Source organism: Cebidichthys violaceus, unplaced genomic scaffold (assembly GCF_023349555.1).
Source record: "Cebidichthys violaceus isolate CVI_PGR_0920_01 unplaced genomic scaffold, fCebVio1.0.p SCAF_12, whole genome shotgun sequence".
In the NCBI taxonomy this organism is placed as follows: Eukaryota; Metazoa; Chordata; class Actinopteri; order Perciformes; family Stichaeidae; genus Cebidichthys; species Cebidichthys violaceus.
In genome coordinates this window covers 14,984,967-15,009,771 of record NW_027176285.1, presented here as the reverse complement: position 1 = coordinate 15,009,771, position 24,805 = coordinate 14,984,967, and the positions used below count along the sequence as shown (strand labels likewise).

Here is a 24,805-nt window from a genome sequence, read left to right as displayed (position 1 = left end):
GAGGAAAGAGACAAAGATATGTGTGTGAGAGATTATGTGTTCTGGGATTGGATCATAATTTAGAGGCTCGCTGCTAATCTCATTTCACACAGGCCTAATGAGGAGCCAATCGGCTGTCAGGGGGCACTTAGATAACAGTAATTCATGTTTATACAAGAGCAAATTACTCAGCTGATAACACACCGCCACAGCTCTCATACCCCTCACATCAAATCCCTCCTTAGTTCACCCGTTACCCTGAGGGGGTATTTAGGTGAAATTGCCCATTTTATTATGAATCAAGCTCTCTGTTGTGCCTGCAATAACCATATGATTATTCCTCCCTGTTCATAAGGAGTCTCAGCAGTGTTCACCTTATTTTTAAGAGATAAAAAAAAAAAGAAAAAAAAAAAAGAACACCAGTTGCTTTGAAACCCAACGCGTTACAAACTTTGGCTTGATGGTGGAAAATGTGTTTCATAAAGATTTGTTTCATGTGGATCTCACTTAATGTTGCGTTCATTAAAGCTGACATCTTTTTTTTTTTGGGGGCTACTTGGACAAAAATCCAAATATTCACTCTCCCTCTAGCTTCTGAGAGGAAATATCTCCAACGTGATTTATTTTCAATACCGAGTAATGTGAGGCATTACGATTAGAGGTTTTAATACACTTGCTAGTCCGAGGAGACTAACTCTCAGTTAATAACAGAGAATTGTGTGGTCAGCTTGTTTAGGACAACGCTTCAGAACGTTTTAGCTTGAGAGGTTAGCCTTCGACCAAAAGAGGAGGAATTTCCACATCAACATGTTTATTCTAACTGTTGTTTTTCGCCATGACTACTTTCACACCGAATGCGAACGTTACTTGGCAAAAAGCGATATTTAGTCGATTTTAAAGGCCTCAACTCATCAAGATCTGCGGAACAGACATTTAAAACACGCACTATAAGTGTGCAACAGCAAGGATGCTTCGCAGTCTTGTCGGCAAGCGCTCCTTTCAACCTTGACAAAAGGCAGCGTACGCCAGATCCGTCTCTTCCATCCTTACCTTACACAACGAAACAGACAGGTACACCGTGTAACTGTTTACCAGAGGAAACTCAAAATTCACTCAGACCATTTCCCTAAAAAGGAAACTCGGTAAAACATCTTACAGTGGCTCACGCTGGTAACCCTACGTGGATCATCATCTGGCTTCTCAGTCACCAGAGTTAGTTTCTGTCAGTACACATTGTAATTCAAAACTGTAAACTGCTTGTTTGTTGAACCATAATGCCTCATCTTCTATTCCTAGATGTGTTAAATACATGAGACGTGTGGGTGTGGAGTTGTTTAAACGCACCTCTGATGGAGCTGTAAGTCAAGAAACTAATTAACAAATAACGACACATAATCACGTTTGGGGTTTAGTATAGGAAGGTAATTACTTTTTTTCTATGGGTGGCATGTAAAGGGTAATTCATAGTTTGTCAGGTAACTTGTTGAGCACTGACAGGACGGTGAATTTATCGGAGTTTTATCACTGAAAACATCTGCCATCCGAGTCTGCGAACAACCCCGACGAGAGCTTCCAGAATCATCCAACACGGTACGGTTGTTGCCAAAAAAGCGAAAAAGCAACGAGCTGAAAGGTGCTAAATCACCTCGTAAAGCTGAAGGAAACTGCAGAGTCAGGCGCTTATTCTCTGTTTAGGTTCTTTACTACGAGCTACGCCTTACACATTACACGTGGGAATGTGAACCATTGTTAATATAAAAACATTGACTGCCGCGGCTTTAAGCATCCGTCTTGAAGCCGTAGTCCCGCTGGACGGAATGAAAAGACGCTGTAGGAGCCGGTGGCCTTTTGAGCACAACGAGCACCTCTCGACTGACGCCGAGTCCCCTTTGTCATCACGTCTGCTGACGGGGCAACAGACAAAGACACAAACTGACACTCTGCAAGGAAAGTCGCTGCAGCATGACTCCGTTCTGATTGGCTCCGGTGGGCAACTAGAGCACAAATACGACCGGCCGGCTCTACCTGTCAGCTCCCATCCACTCTATCTTTATCGAGCCAGCTAGTGGCGCCGCCACTGCTGGTCAGGCTGGCTGATAGCCAGATGGCAGTACTGTCAACAACCTGAGCCCCCGTCGCATTCCCTATGTTGACTCTGACAACACCTCGTAAAAATGCGACGCAATCCCTGCTGTAAGCTGGAGATCGTTTAATACTCTCAGGCCATCCTCAAAAAAGTTCACAGTCGTCTGACGTTTTACTACTCGCTTAACTTCAGGTCTATCAACAGGTTGTGTCAGAAGTCACTTCATGCGTGAACCGAAGCAAGGAGAATGACTTTGTTTAATTATGGTGCTTGATCGTGAGATGAGCTTCAGAGCAAACTGAACATCTGGCTTCCCGTCCCTCTCAGCACGTTCAAACGTAACATCTGCTAATGTTTGAAATGAACGTGTGGATCCGGTTTATTAAGCTTGTGGTTTTGTTGTGCTATTTAGTTTGCAATTGTGTACTGAAAAATAAGGCATGTGGCTTGAAGCTGTGTATTGTGACACTATGTGTATTTTTGACCACGTCGACCTCTTATCTTGAATGAAGAAACATTAAACCGTCACATAACGCGCGTGGTAAAATGCAGTATTTTCACCTGAAGGAGTGAACAATAGATGCACGTTCAAAGGCGATGCATGTGGGATGGAGATTGCTACACGCAGCGCACACACACACACACACACACACACACACACACACACACACAATGTGGCAGAGGGAAACTGGGACACGGCAAATGACTTAAAGCTGCGTTTCAACAGATGCAACACAAAGACCTTTACAATCCTTCCCTCAGCCCGTTTTTGTCCATCTTGACCACATTTAGGCCTCCACGCCCACGACCACCTCTTCCACTCAGCGTGTGCATCGCTGCCACAGTGGAGGCTCCGCACAAGTAAGGAGGCAGACTTAGCTCCGCACTCTGTGCGAATACAATAGTGCCCAAAGGACTTTTCCCTGTGATTGATGGAGCCACCTCCTCAAACAGTACGCCTTACATATTTTTTGGGGTGAGAAATCGACAGGATTGCAATAGAAATACGTTAGAATAAAACACTATGGAGTATTCTGGAGGTGGCCTGCAGCTTTTTTTTTTTTGTTCAGCACATACATTCTATTTTTCTCACTTAACATAGACACAGGGACAAGTGGTAGTTGCATTTTTGCCGAAGTGGAGAAACTGAAATGTGACTTTAGCGTTACACAAGATCCGGTGTGGTTCAAGGTTGATCTATATGTGCACTTGTGTTAAAAAAAAAAAAAAAACCCTGTCTCCAAGGAAATATGTTTATAGACGTTTTTTACAGCCGACGTCATCAAAAATATGTGTGCGTCTATGTATGCATCTACATGGTTATGTTTGTGTTTTCAACAGCCGCTGTGACTGCGAGCAACAACGGACACGTCCGTCTGAGAGTCCGCCAGTCAACTCGTTAAACCGAAACACCGGCGGCGTCTTCGGCTGCGAGCTATTTAACATGACGACCGCTAGACTGGTGAAAACGGTGGAGACTGTAGCGCCCGTTTGTAACTCAACAAACTCAACAAACTCTGAGTCATGTAGCTGAAAGCATCTAGTGACTTGCAATGCTTTTCATTTCTCACTGGTGTAACTTTACACACTATGGTTTCTCGACCGCATTGCGTGTATACAAAGGCCACTGAATATTGGGCCACTTGCACACAGTGTTGGAAAGTCTATTTATTTAGGCTGCATGCGTGGCATGGTGGTTAATGCCCTTGCTTTGCTTGACAAGTTATTGCACTCCGTTGCACGTGGGTGCACACACTTACATCCGTCGTCATCTTTATTCTTCCTGTATGCATAAGATGACACTTCCTCCCTATGAATATTGTTACCGCAGGACATAATGCAGACAGCAACTACGTTTCCTCGCAGTTTATTATAGGCTGCCTGGCAAACGAAATCTGGAGTACTTGTAATGTAACATCCAAGAGGCGGGTTTGGTGTTAATGTTGACAACCTGTGAAAGCGGTGTGGTGTAAACGGTCACAAATTCAGTGCCCTGTATCACATAGGCAGCAGGAAAACCAAAAGTTAAGAATCCTTAACTTTTTGAATTCTACAGAAGGGACGGCCCAGTGCCTTTGGTGACTAGGAGCCAGCAGACCGGACCTTTCTTGACAGGCCGGTATACGGCAGCACTTCCTACTCCTGCGGAGGGCTTTTAAGGACTCTTTAATTTACATATCAGGCCCAGATGGATGTGGACATCGCCCTAATATTGCTCCTTGGGGCTTTGTCTCGTGGAGATTAGGTCGGACACACAGCGAAAGCCGTGTTCCTTCTATATCTCACACAGTCCCTTACAGCCCAGAATGAACTGTTACTCCAGTGTGGTGTAGTAGCACTATGTAAAAATCAGGTCGTAGAGATGGAATGATGGAATATCAAGGTTGACTTCAAACGCGTAAGTGATATCATCATGAAATAATAAGTGGAGCACAGGTTATGTTTGAGACCAAACTATGGATGTTTCATTTTGTTATTGGTGAAAGGCCAAAAGGCTGGAATTGTAGAAGTTTAATGGTTGATGAAAGACGTAATGTCAGTGACGAACTTCTCGTGATTGGATTATGAAATTTCGCAATGTGCATCAGCCGTCTGTCAGCAGCACGCCATTTGTTTTTTGGAGCCTAAAGGAATTCGCCGCCTCACACCACCTGCACCGAGAGGCGATGCAATTCACCGTCTTATTGTCTTCTCTCTTCTCCTTTTCATATGAATACGTTCTTAGTGTTGCTGCAGAATGTATTGCGCAAGAGGAACCCTGCAGGCACAATCATTTCTCATTTTTACACCTAATTTGCTGGACAGATGAGATGTCGGACTAGCCACGAGAGCAGGACACCAGCGGTGATAAGAAGCCGGGCCTGTGAGGGATCATGCTGCATAGAAATCTGTGCGACCTTTAGCGTACCGTTACAGGCAAATTAGACCTCCACCTAACCCACGCGCTGCTGCGCCTGTTACCATTGTGCGTGTTAGCTTAGCATGAAGACTGAGAGCTAGCCTGGGTTGGTGGTGCTGGTGTTGCTGTTACACCTCTGGCTCTTCTATGAATATTGCAAAAGGTTTGCTCTATGATGCTGATGTTGTTCATCTCATGAATGTTTAGTTTGATCTGCGTTTCCAGCTTCAGTCTATTTTTATAATCTTGAAGGGCTGATCAAATATTTATTAAATCCTGTATTGTCACTTTCTCAGGAGTTTTACCTTCTTAAGGTAACACATTTGGCACTTTTCAAGTATTTATACACGCGTACATTGCTGATATTATATGCAGAATGAGGGGGGGGGGCTCCTCCGCTCTTGTGCAGCAGGCCAACAGCATGAATTTCATGCTTGCTTTACTTGCATGAGGGGCTCCTGCGCTTGAAGCTGGTGATTGTTTGGGACACACACACACACACACACACACACACACACACACACACACACACACACACACACACACACACACGCACACACAGGTACCTTCTCAGTACCTGAGATAACGTTGTGTAGTCTGGGATTACATCATCACTGCTGTAGCTGCTGTTTTCCCACAAAGTCACCTCTAAAGCAGCTTTTCACTGATTTCCAGCAAGTTGCATTATTTACAAATTCAGTGTGTAGAGTTATCCGAGTTATCGTGACATTTCGGTAATTCGTTTCCGTTTTTTGTATTGTTACAATATTACTAGCTAGATTATGAGCTCACAAAAGCCAAAACGAACACACAAGAGGAGATTAAACCAGATTTAAAGCTTAAATCGTTAGTATTCATTATATATATATACGTCACAGTTGGAATACTACCAGCAGGCTTAGATGATAAGAATCTGCAGTATTATGAGTGTACACTTGATATTCCCAAAAGAAATATCACAGTCTCCCAGCTACACCTGCAGCCTTCAACCTTAAATCCGTGGCAAGAAAAGATTTAAAGTGTCTTCGTACCGGAGCAGCCTCCGGCTCAGCCGACGACAACGTCGAACCAACAACGGGGAGACCCGCTGCAACCCGCTGCAACCCGCTGCAACCTGCTGGGGCTGTAAACGGCTTCAGTCTCATAGGGGGAGAATCCTGATGGTAATGACATCACATTCAACCCCCGATACACACACACACACACACACACACACACACACACACAACCAACCCTTTGCATATTTCTCCACACCTATTTTAAGACCACAAAGCAAACAGCGAGCAAAAACAATTCAGCCGTTCAATATCCAGTTTTGATAAACAACCTCGACTGATAATAAAAACTCTCAGACATGTTCACATAACACTAAAGCACTCACATAAAAAAAGCCCGCCCCCCCCCCCCCGAAGCTTCCATTTACCACCTGCTACTGCTATTCTTTTCACTAACAGTTGCAAAGATAACTGTAATAATCACACATGATTGTCGCTACTATTCTTCTTCTTCTTTTCGTTCTTTTTTTTCGCTCTTTGAGACACATTCTGAATCCAAAGCAATAACTGTCTTAAAACAATTTCAAACAATAACGTTTGGTTACCTGGAGACAGAACAATACTGTGTCATAGTATGTGGGAGGAATACGCTAATTTGCCTAATTGATCAAAGCATTACTCTCACATCCTCCATCAAAGGGGTCACCGCTGGGGTTACTTTGACGAGTTTGAGTTATGGTGCTTGTTCACTATTTTAGGCATTCTGGTTATTAATGTACATAATCAGGCACCGCCCACTATGATTGTATCGTGTTCACGCAGAGCCTTTGAGGAATTCCATTAGTTAAGGTGATGATTCATTAATTCATATTATATTAGGCTGAGACTGACGCACATTTTAAAGAAGCTTTGCTGCATTTGTGACAAAGAGGTTGTGTAGTTGAAGAGTTAAAATGATGAACAAAACAAACATTTAAGTGAATTATTTAAGTGTGTCACTTTTCGTTTATTTTGTTAAGTTCAGGTTTTATCGTACTTATTTTGTTTATTCTTGGGTTCCATGGTTTAGTAAGCCTCAAAAGGTTATGAGTCTGTTATGGTTTATTCTCCCTGCTCAGAGATTATTTGCTCCAAAAAAAGTTGCTTTAAAGAGACACTTTTGCAAGATTTAGTAGGAAAGTGTCGGCTTCTATCGGCAGCGACGACCGTCGTTGTAAACAGCCAACACAGACCGTCATTGTAAACAACCAACACAATTGCACTTGCACTATGTTTTCACTTACCACCACCACCTTTCAAAATGTCTTTTTGTTGTGCCGCAATAATTGGCGTGGATGTTGCAAAGTGTTTGTGAATCAGGGGCTGCCTTTTATTTGCATGAGTTTATTTGCATGACTCCATATACATAACTAGATCACTCAGGTTCTGCTGCACCGTGTACGAATAATTGCTATTATAACAATGACAACACTTATGTTTCATTATTTAACACATGAATTATAGTTTTTGATCATTCCTACCATATTGGTATGTAGAAAAAAATCCACACTATGCTAATGTGCTTTACATTTGACTCATGACAGTCTTGTAACGCTGACATTTCCACAGTTACATTAGGAGGAAGAAAAGTGTACCAAATGGTAAATTTTTTCTAAGATTAATAAAACTGTGGTCATCACTAATCTATAGAAGGTACTAGCGTACACAAAGCAAGATTAGCATTAAGTAGGTAGAGGTATTAAGCTCCCAGCTTTATTCCAGTCACTGATCTTCCTAAGCTCATTATGGATGTGTGTGACACACAAGACCTTCCTGGTTCTCTGTCGATCTTTATGGATTCTCACGGATTCTTCCAGGACAAAACCGATTTCATAACAAAACGTGCACATCAATCCACGTGCCAACGGGTGCTACAGTGAACAGCAAACATAAGCAAACGCATGAACAGAAACAGCGCACGTATTCTGCAAATGAACGCACTAAAAATAATACCGTGCACGACTTTTCATTTTGCTTTCTTTCTCTTAGTTCCTGCAAAGCCCCAAAATCACGTTCCCTATATTCGATTCAACCCGCTTTATATATTCTGAACGTTCACCTAATCTCTTATTTCAAATGACGCTGTTGCTGCCGCCCAAGCTTGATATCAGGCGTGACAAATGGCTTCGGTCCGCTCAAGCCCACAAATGTTTCACCCCTTAGACCTCTCAGCCTGCATTTGTTAGTCTGAAGACATCTCTCCCATAACCAGCGAGAAGAGAGGCGGGACCATCTTGACATTGTTTCGCCTCTTGGGAGCGACACACACGCGGACAAAATAGCAGCGTGTGTCCAGTCTATAAAATACACTGTCTAAAGAGCAGAGAATCAAAAGGAAAGAGAGAAGATGCCAAACTAGGTACATTTTGAGATGATTGTGTAAATCAATTTTAAATCTATGCTAACTGTTTCTTTTGCGGATCAGATGTTATGTTGTTTCAAAGGCAGTTTCATGTTAACTGTCAAACTGTATGACGCTGTGATTGACACCTTTCCCACCTCCAATTGTTTAATTGATTGTAAAGTAACACAGATTATGATCTCATTCTGTCTAGAAATATAAAAAAAAGAAAAAAACGACTGCGTTTCTACCGTCCGTATGTGTTCATTATTAAATATTTAGTTCATATTTAACATCTTTGGTTTATTTAGTGTATTTCATTTCCTTGATGCAAATTAGCTGATCAACATCACCGGCACACAGAACGGCGTTGCAGAGAGAATGGTGCGCGGCTGTTTCCGGTGCCTGAAAGGGACATATACAAGGTTAGCGGGGCAAACCGAGGCAAAATGAGTTTTGTGCCAGATAGACATATGCAATTACACTGAGCATTCAACATTTTGTTTCCATATTCTCCGTCTCTTTTATATCGTGTGTGTGTGTGTGTGTGTGTTTATTTATTAATATACCGCATTGATTAAGTTGGGCGCAGTACTCTATTTAAGACGCCATCTGCTTGGAACCAAGAGTAAGAGTAATTAAAACAAGCTTGCTGCTTAATGGAATTTCAACAGAAAAAAAACAAATACAATTTGTGAGCCACTCTCGTTTATGTTTTTTTTTTTTTTTATCCCTCTGCCAATTACAATTCATCCTCAACAGCATTCAGTAAATGTGCACAGTGTGATGAGCCAAACCTGATAATACTAATAATGCAAATTCATACACAGTGAAGCTCTCAAGGAGGAGGGGGGAAGGGGGGGGGGGGGGGGGGGCTAACATATGTGCAAATATCTACTGAAAACGATAACTGAAGAAGCTGATTTGAATATACACACGTCTTCCAAGATGCCATTTACGCAAATTCAATGAATTCAATGAAATAAAAAAATGCGTCCGCGTGTCTCCACGCTTCAAGAGTGATAACGGGAGAATCAGACACCGCAAGATGTTCAAACACTGAGTTCTTACGGTTATAGTGAACATTTAGGTTCACAAACGTGACACAGCTGCATGGATACAACAATGTCTGTTTGCTTGTTCCACGAATGGAACCAAACGTTACAGACATGTGGGTGCTTTGAACACAACCTTCCATGCTCAATGAGTCAAACGAGCTAGAATGCTAGTGGGTAGTTCCACAGATCTATGGAGGGGGCCCTTTCTTAGTGTTAGGCCTTCCCCCCAAATATATGAAGGGATTCGGGAGCTGAGGTGGAGAGAGAATGACCTTTGTTTTTTGGGATTCCATCGATGTTCTTTTGTTGCCAGGTGAAATACTTTTGTTTGTTGATAATAATACAATGTCAAAGATTTAAGACGATGTCGTTAGATGTTAATGGTTTGGGTAATCCGTTTAAACGTAATGACAATGGAAAAGATATGTAATACTTTTCTTCAAGAAACCCATTTACCACAACAAGAGCATGAGAAACTGAATAGATTTGGGTCTAAAACTACACATCACACCTCACATACATGTACAAAAGAGCATATCGAACTCAGTTCAATTTGAAAACTATAAAGAACTGAGAGAAATAGAATGGAGATGTATCGTAGTGAAGAGCAAAGTTATGAAAATAATGTCATGATGCTAGTAAATATCAGAGAGTAAATAGTTTACACAGTTTATTCCAAAATAGACAACTTTTTGAAGCAGAAAGAAGACAGCCGTAGGCCGAGCTTATGATAAAAATATCTCTAACAATGGACAAGGACAATGGTGAGGTAGATCCATCCATCGGTTAATAAGACAAACTCCCAGAATGAGGACATACACGCTACATGCACGATTCATAAACAAATAGATGGATGGATGAGATGTTGGGTTAGAGAAAAATGCAAGATTCATAAAACAGGTGTCTTACGAGCTGGGCCCTAAATCCACCAAATCACCTGCCCTGAGGCTACGCAAACAACAGGCTTTCAACACCACTCACAAAATTAAGGAGCCTTTTTACACACAGATTGAAGAGCGGCCAGAAGATAGAGCATATGTGTAAACCTCTACAGAAGATGGGGAATAAATGAGGACGTCTTTGGAGAACACTAGATCTACCCTCTGTTGGCGAGATACAAAATAAGAACAATCAGAGCAGAGATGGAGAAGGCTGCCGGCAGGTTCAAAAAACAAACAAGGCTCCAAAGCAGCACGGCTTTCCCTTTTGAGTGGCGCCAAACGTTTCAGAATGAGCTGAAAAAAAAAAAACGTCATCAAAGATCATCTCGCCCCAAGGACGCATGGACTAGCGGAGCCAGGGATCGAACCGCCGATCCTCTGATCGAGGGACGACCTGCCCGGAGTAAAGGCGAACAGCTCCGTAACGAGACAGGGATGTTGTCTCCGTATTGAACCATCTACCCAAGAGATCCATCAAGATTTGGAACCGAGCTATTGGGGACGGGGGACATAGAATTGTCCTTTTCATCCATGCCTTGTTTCCAAGGATGATGGAGATCTTGAGAAATTGAATTAATATGCAAGATACACATCGAATATTTAAAAAACTGAAAATTCATTTCAATTATGCGCACTCCGAAAGAGAGGTTTAACATTAAATGTGATTCAAAATCAATGGAATACCTCGGCGCACATAACAGAACAATTATCAAAGTTGTATGGGGCCAATTATAATCACATCAACCAAAACATAAGAATAATAGAACGATGGTCCACATGGATTTGGACTGTCAGATCAGTGCGGGGAAGATGAATATTTTGCCTAGGGTATTGTATTCATTTCAATCCCTGTCAATAGAGGTATAGCGCTAAAACATCGCACAGAGTGGGATTAATTACTACCTGCATTTATTTGGGGAGGGAAGAAAGAGTCGAGATACACAACACTCCAAAGGACTGTGAGATATGTTTCTATGCAGCCTATGGAGGACCGCTAATTGGCGTGATGATAGCGTTGCAGCTATAGATCAGACCGAGACGTATATCCCTCTCTACCTCATCCAAACAATCTTGGGGGAAAAAGCGCGCGCTCCTTGGACATATTATGAGTACGATCAATCCAATTACAATATTCAAATTAGAAATCTGGTTCACTCAGAGATCTTGAGAAAAAAAAAAAAAGGGACAAATAGAGGAGAGTGAATTTAAAGCAGGGATGCATAACTCAATGTTTAATAAGGAGTGGATGAAAGAAGGAATGACTGCATTCTGTACCGTTATTGATAAATAAGTTTGAAGGATAGATTTGCACTTCCAGAAGCAATGACTTCATTAGATTTCTTTGACTGAAGTAAATAGGGAGGCGCCAGAAGAAAAGAATCCAGAGGTAGAAGCGATGGTCAATGCGTATCATCAAAAAAACATAAAGGGTTGAAGAAGACTGGCATCATACGTGTGTAGCACTACAGACATCCGCAAAATCACATAAATCAATTTAATTGAAAAAAATCGTATTCATTTCAACGAAAATAAGGAGCAAACAACTTCTAATGCAACAAACAGGCTGGAGGAAATGTGTCCATCCAGATGCAAACCGTGCACATATCTCTGGGGGGGCTTCTCAAAAGTAGAGCCATTCTGGGATGGAGTGAATTCAGAGTTGAATGAGGTATTATTAAGATATATAATCTTTCAAGAAGTGCTCCATTTTATACCGGGCCAATATAGCTGGAGTGGTGCTGAAAGGAGATAATGACTCGGTCCTCACAGCTAGTGGAAAGGCCGTTACAAGAAACAGACACAGACAGCGGTTAGTTATGATACGAGGAATAAAAAAAATCGCTTATTCTTTAAGAGTAAAAGACGATGAGGTCAACGTGGAAAACTAGATTAGGTTTGAAAATAAAGTGTGATTTTATTGACGATAATGTCGTTGTATAAAAGTTGTAATACGCAAAAAGTACTGTACACTGCATGACTAAACAGTTTACTCCTCTTTGCAATGTTATATTTTTTTATTTTAATTCTGTATTTATAAGGCAACAGGAAGTCCATTCATTCATATGCGTTTGCAAAACTCCTCCTCCTTTTTCCTTTTTTTTGTTCCAGACTGCATGCCAATGGAATTGGGGATTCATCAACTGATTGATGAATGTAATATACGGATCTGTTTATACGGATGTGAAAGGTTTTATCTAATATACGGCTACTATTGTTTGAATGCTAGCAGCGTAGCGTATCGTCTGCATGTATAGTGGTTCATGTACGTACTTGTGTGTTTCACTACACTCCATATACTATACTACACATTTAAAATGACAAATCTTCGAGACCCAATTTTACAAAAGGCCTAATCTATAGATCGTGAGAAGAACGAATTTGTGTGCAAATGAATGTTCTTGACCATTTTTACTGCCATTTCCGAATCACTAGGTAAACCAGCCATTTCCAAGAGATATACATTTCATAAATCCAAACTTTGTTTATGTGTTATTTAAAACATATACACATGTTAAACACCTAATACATGAGCCCAAAGGTGTAGACAAATACTTACATGCTATATGAAGCTAGATTCAGCATAATTCATTCCATTCAATTTACAGCAAAATCAATGAATTTCAATATCTATAAATACTTAGAGGCACTGATTGTCAGTATCTACTCGCTCAACCAGCAAATGCAAAAATCTGCCCGACAGGTCCCCACCCCCCCTCTTCGTGGGTTTTGTGACAGAGGGACAGGAGCAGGAGCTACTCACTCAAACACTCGTTGGCGGAGTCCCCGGTGGCCCTGGCCCAGGGTCGGTCCTGGTAAAAGGGGTGACATCTCTGGCAGTCGTCTCCCACCGTGTGATGTTGGCAGGAGCACACCAGGCCCCGATGTTCCAACTCAACGCACTCGCTGGCGTGGCCGTTACACTTACACCTGAGGGAAACGCAAGGCACACAGCCATGTTAGGGAGGTAAGGACTACTTTTCCTATACACACACACCCCCCCCCCCCCCCTCTCTATCCTTCTCCCTTTGCTTCTCCTCACCGACTCAAGTGCAGACGGACTAATGCACACAGTGAACGGTGTTGAAGGCAGAGGAGACGGCAAAGTGAGAAGGTATTTCCACCTTAAGGAGTTGTCACTTCCTATTATCTATAACGGGCATAAACAGGGCTCGAGATGAGGTGGGGTTTTCATTTCCCCTTCGGCAACTGCACTGTTCAACTGTGCACTCTGTGTTAATCCGCTCACCCTGTCCAACGGTGGAAGACACGGCATCGAGCATGTGAGCGGTAAGGTGTGTGACATGCATGCCCATATTTACTTTCTATATATATTTTTGTGCATCTATAAACTCGTGGATGTTTTCACACCTTTCCAAAGATAGATGAGTAAATAATCTTGGGATACTGGATTTATTAAGCTTTTTTTTTTTTTTCTTCACAACAAGCTGATTTCTTTTCCCACCGCATGTAGAAAGCATCACTGCGCTCCTTCCTCTGCAGCACGGCGGCAGCTACGCCCTCCTGTGTGTAATACTTCCTGGCAGCGTCGTCGGGTTTTGTCAAGTGCCTGCGATAGGGGGACGGGGACTTGTCGCTGAGTGGCAGGCTCTGTCAAATTTAGCCAGCTGTCCTGGATCCAGACGCTTGCTTTGCCTGAGGCTCAGACCCAGTTATTGCTGTTGTCGCAGAGACGACAAGACAACAACCTAGTAACTCCAAAGTGCTTTTCCGATCCACATATCAGATCTTTCTGCTAGAGTAGACGTGAGCTGCTCGGTGATAAGTCAAAGTGAATATATAAAGTGAGGGAGGTGACCCGAGCCGTTCCAAATAACAATGGTGCGATATGTCGCGTTCTCGTGTTATACCCGAGTGATAAGTAAACGAAACAGCATTTTTTTCCCATGAGCATTGTTGCCGCACAGTTATTTTTTTTTTGCAGCAGTCCAACTTGGGTTACGGTTGCAATGATTGCATTGAGTTCTTTCACAGCATCTGTGAGCAGGGCGGGCCGGCTTGGCGTGGTGCAGCGCCGAGGTGTGAAGGCATGTGTGCTCATACAGAAAGCACAAGGCTAACATGGCGCCATGTGGCTCTGTCCCTCAGGTGTTTGCGGCGGCGGCATTGGTGGGTAATTTCTCCTGTCCCTGCAGTGATCCTAAGTGTTTATGACATGTGTCAGATTAAATTTATATTCTGTCTGAAGGCTTCATCTCAACTACTTAATCGTCTACTTCCATCTAAAGCTGCAAAGTGCAGCCTGGTCCTTGGCACCGCGTCCTCTCTCATTACTTTGAGTAATAAAGCAAAAGAAGTGGAAGCAGGACGGACGACTAGCTTGGTTTTATTCTCATCTGATGGCAACTTGACAGACAGCAAGCTGTCTTTTTTTTAATCAGTTTTGCAAACGGCTTTCCGGGAGAAGGTGCTGATTGCTTGTCATGCTTTGGACACATATACAGTATCCACGTGGTACAAATGATGTTACATATGTTTTGAACAAAAATGAGGAAAAAAAGAGGAAAAGGACATTTTATTTCAAGTATATCTGCAAACTGTTGCTGCTCAACTATGGCAAAAATCTTAAATCTTAAAATAAATTCTTTAAAAAAAGGGATTATTTATCATGATTACCCACTTTGGACGACTTTGGAAACATGCATTTAGAAAGAACGACAATTTTGTACTTTTTAAAGCTAAATGCATCAATTTTGTGCACTTGGAGATAGACCGTAAGAGGCTAGCTCTATGAAGAATGTGCTACTGTAAACAATGCATCATAAACACATTGGTTGTATTTATTCCACCACGGAATAAAAAGGCCCCGGTGACCCGCCAAGCAGGCCGGACGAGCCCGGCTGTAATAAAAAGAGGAGCGCTGGATTAATAACACAAGACATAATGGTTGGACGACAACGTCGCCTTACCCTCTCTGATTGTAGTCAAAGCCAACTTCAATAAACCAGATGGGACATGCTGGAATTTTTCGATTTTTCTTAATCATTCCGACGCTTAACTACTTTCTTCACGAGCTGAATATGTGAGACGGAGGACATAAACCCTAGCATGCACGCTCTGGCCTTAAAATCTGCGCTTTGTATGCCTAACCACCCACCCTTACCTCCTCAGGCAGCAGTTGTGTTTCCTCCAAATCATATTTGGCAAAGCCAATTAGTATTATATAAATGTGTTTTGTAATAAACAAGGTTTGTGTTCCATTACGTTTCAGATAGCTGGAAGCAGGCGATTCAAAATGATTTAAGCAAACAAAAATAAATAAATAACCATGGCACAAAAAAAAATAAGTTTTTTGTGTTTTCATTAGTTGTTTGGCTCAACCACAGTTTCCATGCTCAAGGTAAAATACCAAAGTGACTCATTTTTTTTCAGTAAGAGTATCCTGGATGGCACATTTTCTGGTGTCTCTTACCTTCCACCCACAGAGAAATCAGAGATGGCGTAAAAGTACGATCGCAGCACTTTGGCGTCCTTAAAGAACTCGTCTCCGAAGGTGTTGAGCCTGTCCAGAGAGATGAGTAGGTCAGTGGCTGTCACCCATTCCTGGAACAGAAAAAGAAGGAAAAAAGGTAAGGAGGAATCCACTTGAGTCGGTGTGTTGGCTGCCGCCACTCTTTGGAGGCACAAGGAAGCAGACAGGATGTAAGAAGACACAAACTGGGCTTTAGTTGAGAAAAAGGCAAGAGGTGCGAGGATGTGTCGGCCAGCAACAGTGGACAGAGCAAAGAAAAGAAGAAAGGAAATGGAGATTTGGTGGATAAAGGAAAGGAGACAGGGGTGATGGTGTAACGGCAGGGGGGCGAGAGCGGATGTAATGGGGAGATAATGAGCATGGTGTGGGAAATTAAAATTAATGTCAGAAAGAGGGGCAAATAAAGGAGGGAATTAATGGAGACAAAAGACAAAATATGAAACAGAAAGAAGAAAAAAAAAAAACAGAACATGAGAGCAGCACTACTTCAATATAATGGATGGCACATGGCAAAGCTCCCTTCCCCGATATGATTTAAGCTCCTCTGTTTGAGCTCACTGCAAAAGGTAAAGACAGGATGAAGCAAGAGTGGGAGAAGAAAGTGGAGAGGGATAACACAAACAGAGAACGAGCGAACGGGAAGTGCAATAGTGGGGCGCAAGATGAAAGTGAGGCCAGGTAAAGGGAGAACAAATGACACGAGGAATCTCTTACACCAGAGCAGAACCAACTTTAAAACTAATAGCCTGAAGAGAAACTTTCTGTCTGTTTCTCGGCTGGTTTGGGACTCCAGTCCTGAAAAAAAAGTCTATAATGCCGTACGTTTTGAAGCTTCTCCCGGAGGCGTCTTTGAAGTGTGGCAATGGGAGAGAGAAGGAGATTGGAGCGGATGGGCCTCAGACTTAAAAACACGTGTGATGAGTTCATCCATTCATGTTTTTCTCAGGCACTACAGCTTGGCTTTGTAGCGCTAAAGCACATCAGATAGCACTGGGCTTTTCGCCTATTTAAGCCTATTAAAAGTACACATTCTGTATACTTTATATAATTTGGTAAAGTGTACTGCACAATCTAAAGTATACCCTACCATAGCGTTACCATGCTAGCAGCAGGTAGCCCATGGGGAATATGTACAGATATTCACGTTCTCCAGAGGATGAATCCTAATCACTTTTGGTGAAATGTCAAGTGGCGCACGCCCAGATGTCTCCTCTCCTCATTCCTCTGTGTGTACCAGTGTAGACGTACCCTCTCCTGTCATTATCATTGTCACTGAGAGCGTGTTAGCATGCTGACGTTAGCATTTAGCTTAAAAGCGCCACTGCGCTTAAGTGCAGCCTGACAGAGCTGTTAGCGCGGCTGTTGACCATTAGCCTTGTTTTAGACTGACTAAAAAGTTACTGCTGTTAACATGGACATGCATTCTATAATATATATATATATATATATATATATATATATATATATACTCTGTATAGTGCATTTAGGGGTACTCCAACAATGCAATAATCAAACATGGCAGCATCTCTCACACAAGCACAAAGTTTACAGGATTGTGTTTAAAGACTAAACAGCACTAGAATAGCCGGTGTGCTCATTTAGGATACAATGCCTCTGCAGAATCTATAAAGTTCATAAAGAGCATTGAGATAATGTAGTAACATTTGGATTCGTTCATGGCGATGTAAAGCAAAGCGACGCTCTCCGTTTAGCAAGTGGAGAAAGGGGCTTAATTGGTTAGTAGCAAGAAATTGAACAAAGGTGACACTACTGCCCTCTGAGGCTCTCTTCACAGCTACCTATCATGATCTCTCTCAGCTTAAAATAGCAATGCAGTAAAAGTTAAAGTTCTCTTTAAAAAGAGCTGCTTTTCTTCTTCTGTCAGCATGACTACAATCCTCCTCTTTCAAAGTAAAGGGTCTTGGGATTCAGACCGCCTGCTGGGTTCTGTGCCTGCAGTCCTGAGAGATGTGCTGCTGGGGCACCGAGAGGTCACATCCCCTTACTGGAGCATCTGGTGTGAATAGGCCACACATGTGTTCCTGATTGGTTTAAACCGGCCTCAGCATTGTCGGTAAAAAGACGACTTTATGGAGTGGAGTTCTGTGTACTCAGCGATGTGCGATCAGTGGCAGAGCTTATAAAAACCTCTAATTAACAGGTCATTTTAAAGCAAGAGGACATTCTTTTTATTTTTATTTTAACTAGGCCAGCTGGTGGCTCCCTTTCAGCAAAATCCTGAGTGCTCTGCAGTCGTAACTCATCCTACCTTTAGTGTCATTACCTGAAATGCCCTCTCGCTTTCCCCAAAACCTTGTGTCATTTTCTCTCTCTCTCTCTCTCTCTCTCTCTCTCTCTCTCTCTCCCTCCCTCTCTACCAGCCTTATCTCTGCACTCTTCCGCTAGCTGGAGTGCACTTCAGGATTTCCAGACGGCTCTGTGCCTCAGCAGCCTTTTGAGGAGCTATGGAGCTGTTATTTTGCAGTAACCGTAACTACAGCGTTGAGTGCCGTCGGCCGGCGCGCTATTGTTTTCCGGCCCTTGCTTATCGACTTTGCCACTGCTTGACAAAGGCTCCACTGGCTAATGGGGTTTGGGAGACACTGAATGACCCCCGATGCACTGCAGTTGCCGGGGGAAAACGGATGCTAATCCTTTATTTTGTTTTACGCCACCTGGACGTTACATGGTTTTCGTCCGTGGTTTATGAGAGGTGAGCATGTGGGAAACTTACCTGCAAGGCAACACTTTTAGTTAAAGGGCATGAGATGGCATGGAGAGGCAATAGAACGTGTGGTTTAACTTTACAATAGAAACAAGGGCTCAGAACAAGAGACCGCAACGGAGGGACAGGAAATGCTTCTCGTCCAAAAGTACAAATTCTCTTTGATTGCTCATATTTTTCTACCTCGTCATCTATGCTGTACTTTTCTAGTGCCTGGTTATCTCAGAGCCTGCTCTCCTGACATAAAGTGAAATAACCCTGATTTCTTCTAACGTTCTCATAATGATAATACATGCCCTTTGCACAATACGTGAGGTTTTCAATCAGTGAAGGTATTGAATAAAGAAGCTGTGGAAAGTAAAACGGGTGCCAAGACCTGCACAAATTAGACAAAAAGAAACCGTCTAATTTTCAAAATTGCCCCTAACTGTGCCGCCAATAGTGTGCCGGTGCTCCTCTGCTATTTGCACTTATTTAAAGTAGGTAATATGCATGCGTTTGGCGCAAAATTGGGCCCTTTCTATGCAAATGAGCCTCATTGCAAAAGCGGTCCAATTCACAAAGATCAACACTAATAGCCGCGCCGCATTACAACGGAATTATTAGCGCCTTCAGAGAGTTGGTGGTAACTGAAGCGCATTTAGACGACAAGGGGCGTCCGCTCCGACTCATTTCATTTGGGATGCGGTAACAGGATGCAATGACAGCGTCGTGAAAAATAAATGAATAAAGCTCCATTTCATTTTTGAAAAATACATGAAAAAACTACAAAATGAACAATAAGGTTATTATATGAGCAAATAAACAAAAGTATTTCTTCCCTCTCCCTCCTTTCTAAAATCCTGGGATTATACGTTTCCCTTTCCTCTCTCTTAATTGCCCTTGGGAGGTTTGGATGAAATGGCACACTGGCAAGCTGCTCCTGAAAAGGCCTCTGGCACAGGCTGACTCTCGGCCCTCAAAAAGCGACCCGCTGGCCAAACGCATTCATACTTTGCCTCATGAATAATTGCAGTCGGACACAAATTAAGGGCTTGGGTTGTAATGTCATTAGCGCATTATATTTTGTGAATTCTACCTTAAAAAACGGGGCAGATAATGGTTGCAAATGCAGCTCATGGTGCTATCAGGCTCCATTAGGATATATATATATATATACTGTATGTATATATTTTTTTATTCATTCATTCATTTATTAATGCATTCGGTCTGTCTCCAAGCTATGGGAAGCGTTTCCTTTTTTCTTACGTGATCAAATATCGACCAAAATTTCCAAAAAATAACAACGGAAGGTCACGATGGACGTGACCTGACCTTTTGTGAAATCATTATAAAAAAAGTGATTAGCACAAACCGGCGATCATTAACATTAAAATGCATGACATCCTGGCCCCTCATAATGAGAGGGGAGTCTGAACACTGGTACCAGCTCCCCGCACGAGTCAGAACGCACAGAAATAATAATAAAATCTCTTAAACGCATCGTTCGCATTTTAAAGTTCTTACTTACGGCACAATAAAAGCAAAAACGCTCTCCTCCATTCATCACGGAGCGCGAGACCATTATCATATGGAAGAGTTATTAGCTGTGCTTGGTAGAACAGTGCTAACTATGTGAGGAAAAGTAGACACAGTTGCAAATATCACACGCTGCACTGAAAGGAAACACTTTCTGAGGGTTAATTAGTAGTCAGCCCATTACGTATTATTTTTTGCCAACCACAGCAAAAGCTTAATTAACTTTGATTCCCGCTCCCTTGGAATTTGGGCCCACAACGCTACAATGATGCTGACTTAGGGATAGGCTGAGGCGTTGAGAGTGGCAATGAGCCAGTCCTTGGCTTAAGACAATAACGGTCTAATGATCAAGCTAGCAGGTGCAGGCGCACACAGACACGCACAAGGACGCACACGGCTCATCTTTTCGGATGATATCAAAACACCGATTTTTCGGCTCGGGGGTTCATAACCTTCACCTCGCTTCGTCTGTCTCTACCTTTCCTCCCCGACACGTCCGTCTCCTTCCCTCCTTCCCTCCTTCCCTCCTCACCTCTGTCTTCTTCAGTTACTTTCCTTGAACTGGGAAAACCTCTGGCTGCAGGCGCTGACGGGGAAAAAAAAAAAGAGAGCAGCGTCCCTCATTCTCAAGTTAATAACTTTTTAATTGAATTGCTTATGTTCACTGTGGCCTCAATATGTACTTTTTTTCCCCTCCTTTTACTCATTGGCATTCGACGCTGGAGCTCCAATTTGCCACACAGCTTTCTAGAGAGAGAGAGAGAGAGAGAGAGAGAGATGTGTGTGTGTGTGTGTGTGTGTGTGTGTGTGTGTGGGGGGGGGGGGGGGGGGGGGTTGGTTGTTGGACTGGTGGCAGAAGAGACAGACAAACCGCTTTAATGGACGACTGAACAAATTAAATTAGAATTCAAAAAGCAGCTTTCATCTTCTGCGTTATTATTGAAAAAAGACAGCTTTACAAACTTAACAACAGAGCCCACTTTGAAGTAAGCCATTACTTTAGAAAAACACACACACACACATCTAAACGCCGTGTTACAAGGTGAGCGTTGTTTATTCCAAATTCAAATCATCTGGCGACGCAAACACGACACGCTAAGTGACTGGCGTGACACGGAGCGCTGCTCAGGTGACACGGATACATGAGACAAAAACACCTGTTCAAGTGTCACGTGATGTTTTTTTATTTTTATTTTTCAATGTAATTTTGCTTTGACCTCTCAAAATGACAAGGAGATGCATTTTTTTATTTTTTTAAAGCGGCAGATGAAGCGTGTGAAGTCTCTATACTGAAACTACGCGCTCTTCAGACTGAGGCACAGGCGTTAAATCTGCAAAGGGATTAAAATGCTAATAAAACAGGCGGGATGCAATTCCTGTTTTTAAGCCTCATGAAATATGCATGCTTCTGTATGAGCCATATGCGGAGGAAATGGCACACACCGGCACGCCGCGGAGAGGAACAGGGATCGTTTTATGCTCCGTTGGCAATCGGTGTGTAAAGACTGTGATTTCAACCCCTGACACAAATGGACGATCTTTATCTCGCTGCAGGGAAAAGATAATTAATGATCAGCCATTGACACGTTTTGAAAACCTATGTTTGCAGTATAACTGAACCACACATTCAAGACTTTTTTTTTTTTTTTTATACATGCGTCCCTTTTCTGTCAGTCAGACGGATGCAATATGGCCTCTTCTGTACCTCCGGGGTGTCATTTTACTGCATTAGCTGGATAGCTGCTCACGTCAAATGCAATATTTTGTAAAAAAAAACAATGCTGGGAAAAAAAAAATAAAAAATGGACGGTGAGCGCTTCGGGCATTTCCTCTGATTACATCAACTTAATGAAAAACACAACGCAGACTGCCTGAGCAACACAGTCATAAACCCAGAGACGGAGGCCTTTGTTTGGTTTTACAATCACACCACTGACATTCTTCCTCCTTCTCTTGGGCTTAGCTCTCTGAGGTTTTTAGTATTCTGAGGAATTCGAGATCCCAGACACCGGTACTCCGGATTGTTCTACGGATTGTTCTACGGATTGTTCTCCGGCTCTTTTACCTCAACGAGACGCGAGGAAATGTCGAGCTCAGCGACGACGGGCCGCATTCCAAACTACGCACAATTTGCCGCTTAAACCGAGCGAACATTTTACCCACAAATCCGGGATTCACCAACACTATCATACCTGAATGTCATGTACTCTGCACCTTATACGCCTCAAAGCAATCATAATCTTATGAAGAGAAATGGAGGAAAGGGGGGGGGGGGGGGGGGTGGTGGCAGTATGCTGATTGCAAGAAGAGCAGTTTTATTACCCGTGATTAAAGGCTCTATCCTGCAGGAAATAGCACTTTTAGGTGTTAAACGAAAAATGTCCTGCCATACTTCCCCTTCTCTGTCACTAATCTTGCCCCGACACTTTTAACTATAACTAGGCACCTGTGACCATTATCCCATATTAGCCACAGAAAAAAACAGCCAATGTCAGCTGTATCTGGCAATATAATCACATTCACACAAAGTTTGACTTAATGAGGAGGGATCTGAAGCTGAAGGACTTCTTCAGGTGATTGCATGCCGGTGGGCTATTTAGTAAGATTGCCAGACTGGTAGATGACAACAGATGCGCACTTGATTTCATTTAGAAAAACAAGTTGGACTGCGACACCATTTAAAGCATTGTGGTGCGTTTTTCTCGGAGTCCTGTGTTCAACGAGACTGCTAGCGGCTCTGTGAGGCTGTGCTTCGGCACAGCAGGGGGGTTTTTGAGCTAAATAGAACATTAGCATACTAACGTCCCGACAATGACGAGGCTGACATGCCGAATTAAAGCAGGTAATGTTGACAAGGTTCGACCAATGTAAGCCTGTTAGTGTGCTAAGATTGGTTAATTCTCACTTAACACAAAGTAAACCTGCGGCTGATAGCGACGCCATTATTTCAGGAAATGTTTGTTCATGAACCGTGAGGATAGAGTATTGGACAAATTAGAACGTTGACCTGCTGGCGGCGCTAGAGGAAACGTTCCCGGTGATGACGGAACAGTGGACAGAATTACAGCAACTACCCGTGCATCATGTTGCCCTCATGACAGAAGTGACAGAATGTTCACACAAGGTTAGCAGTAAATGCCGCGGAGGAGCCGGGACCCACGAATCCTGGATGGTCCCTGGAGCCAAAAAAAACGCTGCACTCTAGAAAAGCCTGCAGAGTTGTAGTGACACTCGCTGGGATCAGCTTGACAGGTCAACAAGCGAACAGAGTAGCCTGCAGGCCTTCAAAATGGAAATCCGTACACCGACGCACGTGAGCAACACACTGTCCAGTTTGAGATGTATTAACTGTCTTAATATTTGTTTCCTAGAGATGCACTATTATTCAGGGTTAGTGGATTACCCTGGTGAACTATTCACTGTTTACACTACAGAAGAAGAAGAAGCTTTTGGGATTTGTGCGTATAAGAGGTTGTATTGATTGTTCAAAATCAACAGCTATTATAAGCTTACATCTCCTCCCTTCTCCATCGCCCTCTCCTCCCTCCCTTTTTTTACGCCCTTCATTTTACATTCAAGAAATAGTGCTGTTGTGGGAATTATATTGAGTGCTGCTCTCACCCTCGACCCTCGTATTGAGTCGCCCATTTTCTTCTTGTTTTTCAAGGATTTGTAGCTCAACTGGCGCCCAAGTGTGTCGTCATCGAAGGAGAAGAGCCACCGCCACCCCCTTCTTTTTTTTCTTTCTTTTTCTTTTGATGATTCACTGCAGGGAGAATATTCTTAACCGACATTGATAGGTTTTTGTATTTGCTCAACCACACCCCATCTGTCCCGTCACCCTCAAAGTCGAATGGGAATCAGAGGTTTAATGAAAGAAATTGTGCAATTGATCCGCCCTTTTATACTAATGGGAGTACGGATCACAGTCAATTACGGGTCTTCTCATCTCGTTGTTTAAGAGGAAGGCAGAGAGGGAAGGTGGAGTGAAGGAGACGGGGGTGTTTGGCGGGTCTGCTGAGAGATTTACCACCCAATCTATGTATTCTTGGCTTCTATTGATCCCCCCCACAGCTTTACAATCAGCGGGTCGATGTCATCCAAAACATACTGAAATCCAGCCAACGACACCATTAGTAGGCAGGTCTTAATGTAAGTACTGTAAGGCCGCCTTACCGATCACCCAGCCACCCGTATGTCTGTCTTTACATGGCCTCACCGTGAAATTAAAAACCTCTAAGGGTTCAATAGGTTAATGTGAAAATACAACACGCCGTGTTGTGAAAGAGTATCCGAGCTCGTTTTATAGAGTTGCCTTATATATATTATAAGTATATTTCTGTACAGTAATCACTATCAACACGAGCAACCCACAGGCTTACGTTGTTTAAAATGAAAGGAGCAATCCTGCAGAGACAGCAACTTATATAACAGTACAAATAAAGATGCAATTATAGCATTTTACCGAAGCAAATGTCATAACAACCCACTCAGCTGCTAATTTATGTTGTTTTGAGTAAAATGCATTTTTTTTTTTCATTGCAAAGCTTCCATAACAGCAGCCATGAATTCAATAATAATGTTTATACAGCAAAAAAAAAGAAAGAAAGAGTAATATTTAATGTTTATCTTTACTTACAGTGGGTTAGTGCATGTAGACATCACATTTGCTCAAACGTAATTATTTTTTATGTGTAACAGCAGTTCTCACATCTATACACGAAATCTGATCT

The 24,805-nt window shown here is 42.7% G+C and overlaps 1 protein-coding gene across 1 annotated transcript in view; it reads right to left on the bottom strand.

Moving 5' to 3' along the window:
• Positions 1–24,805, bottom strand: part of lamc3 (laminin, gamma 3) — a 91,855-nt gene that overhangs the window by 53,745 nt on the left and 13,305 nt on the right. Inside the window, exons 3-4 of the mRNA XM_068706638.1 lie at positions 15,770–15,900; positions 13,100–13,266 (exon numbers count right to left, since the gene is read on the bottom strand). Of these exons, the coding sequence (XP_068562739.1) occupies positions 13,100–13,266; positions 15,770–15,900 (298 nt within the window). The remainder of the gene's footprint in view (positions 1–13,099; positions 13,267–15,769; positions 15,901–24,805) is intronic.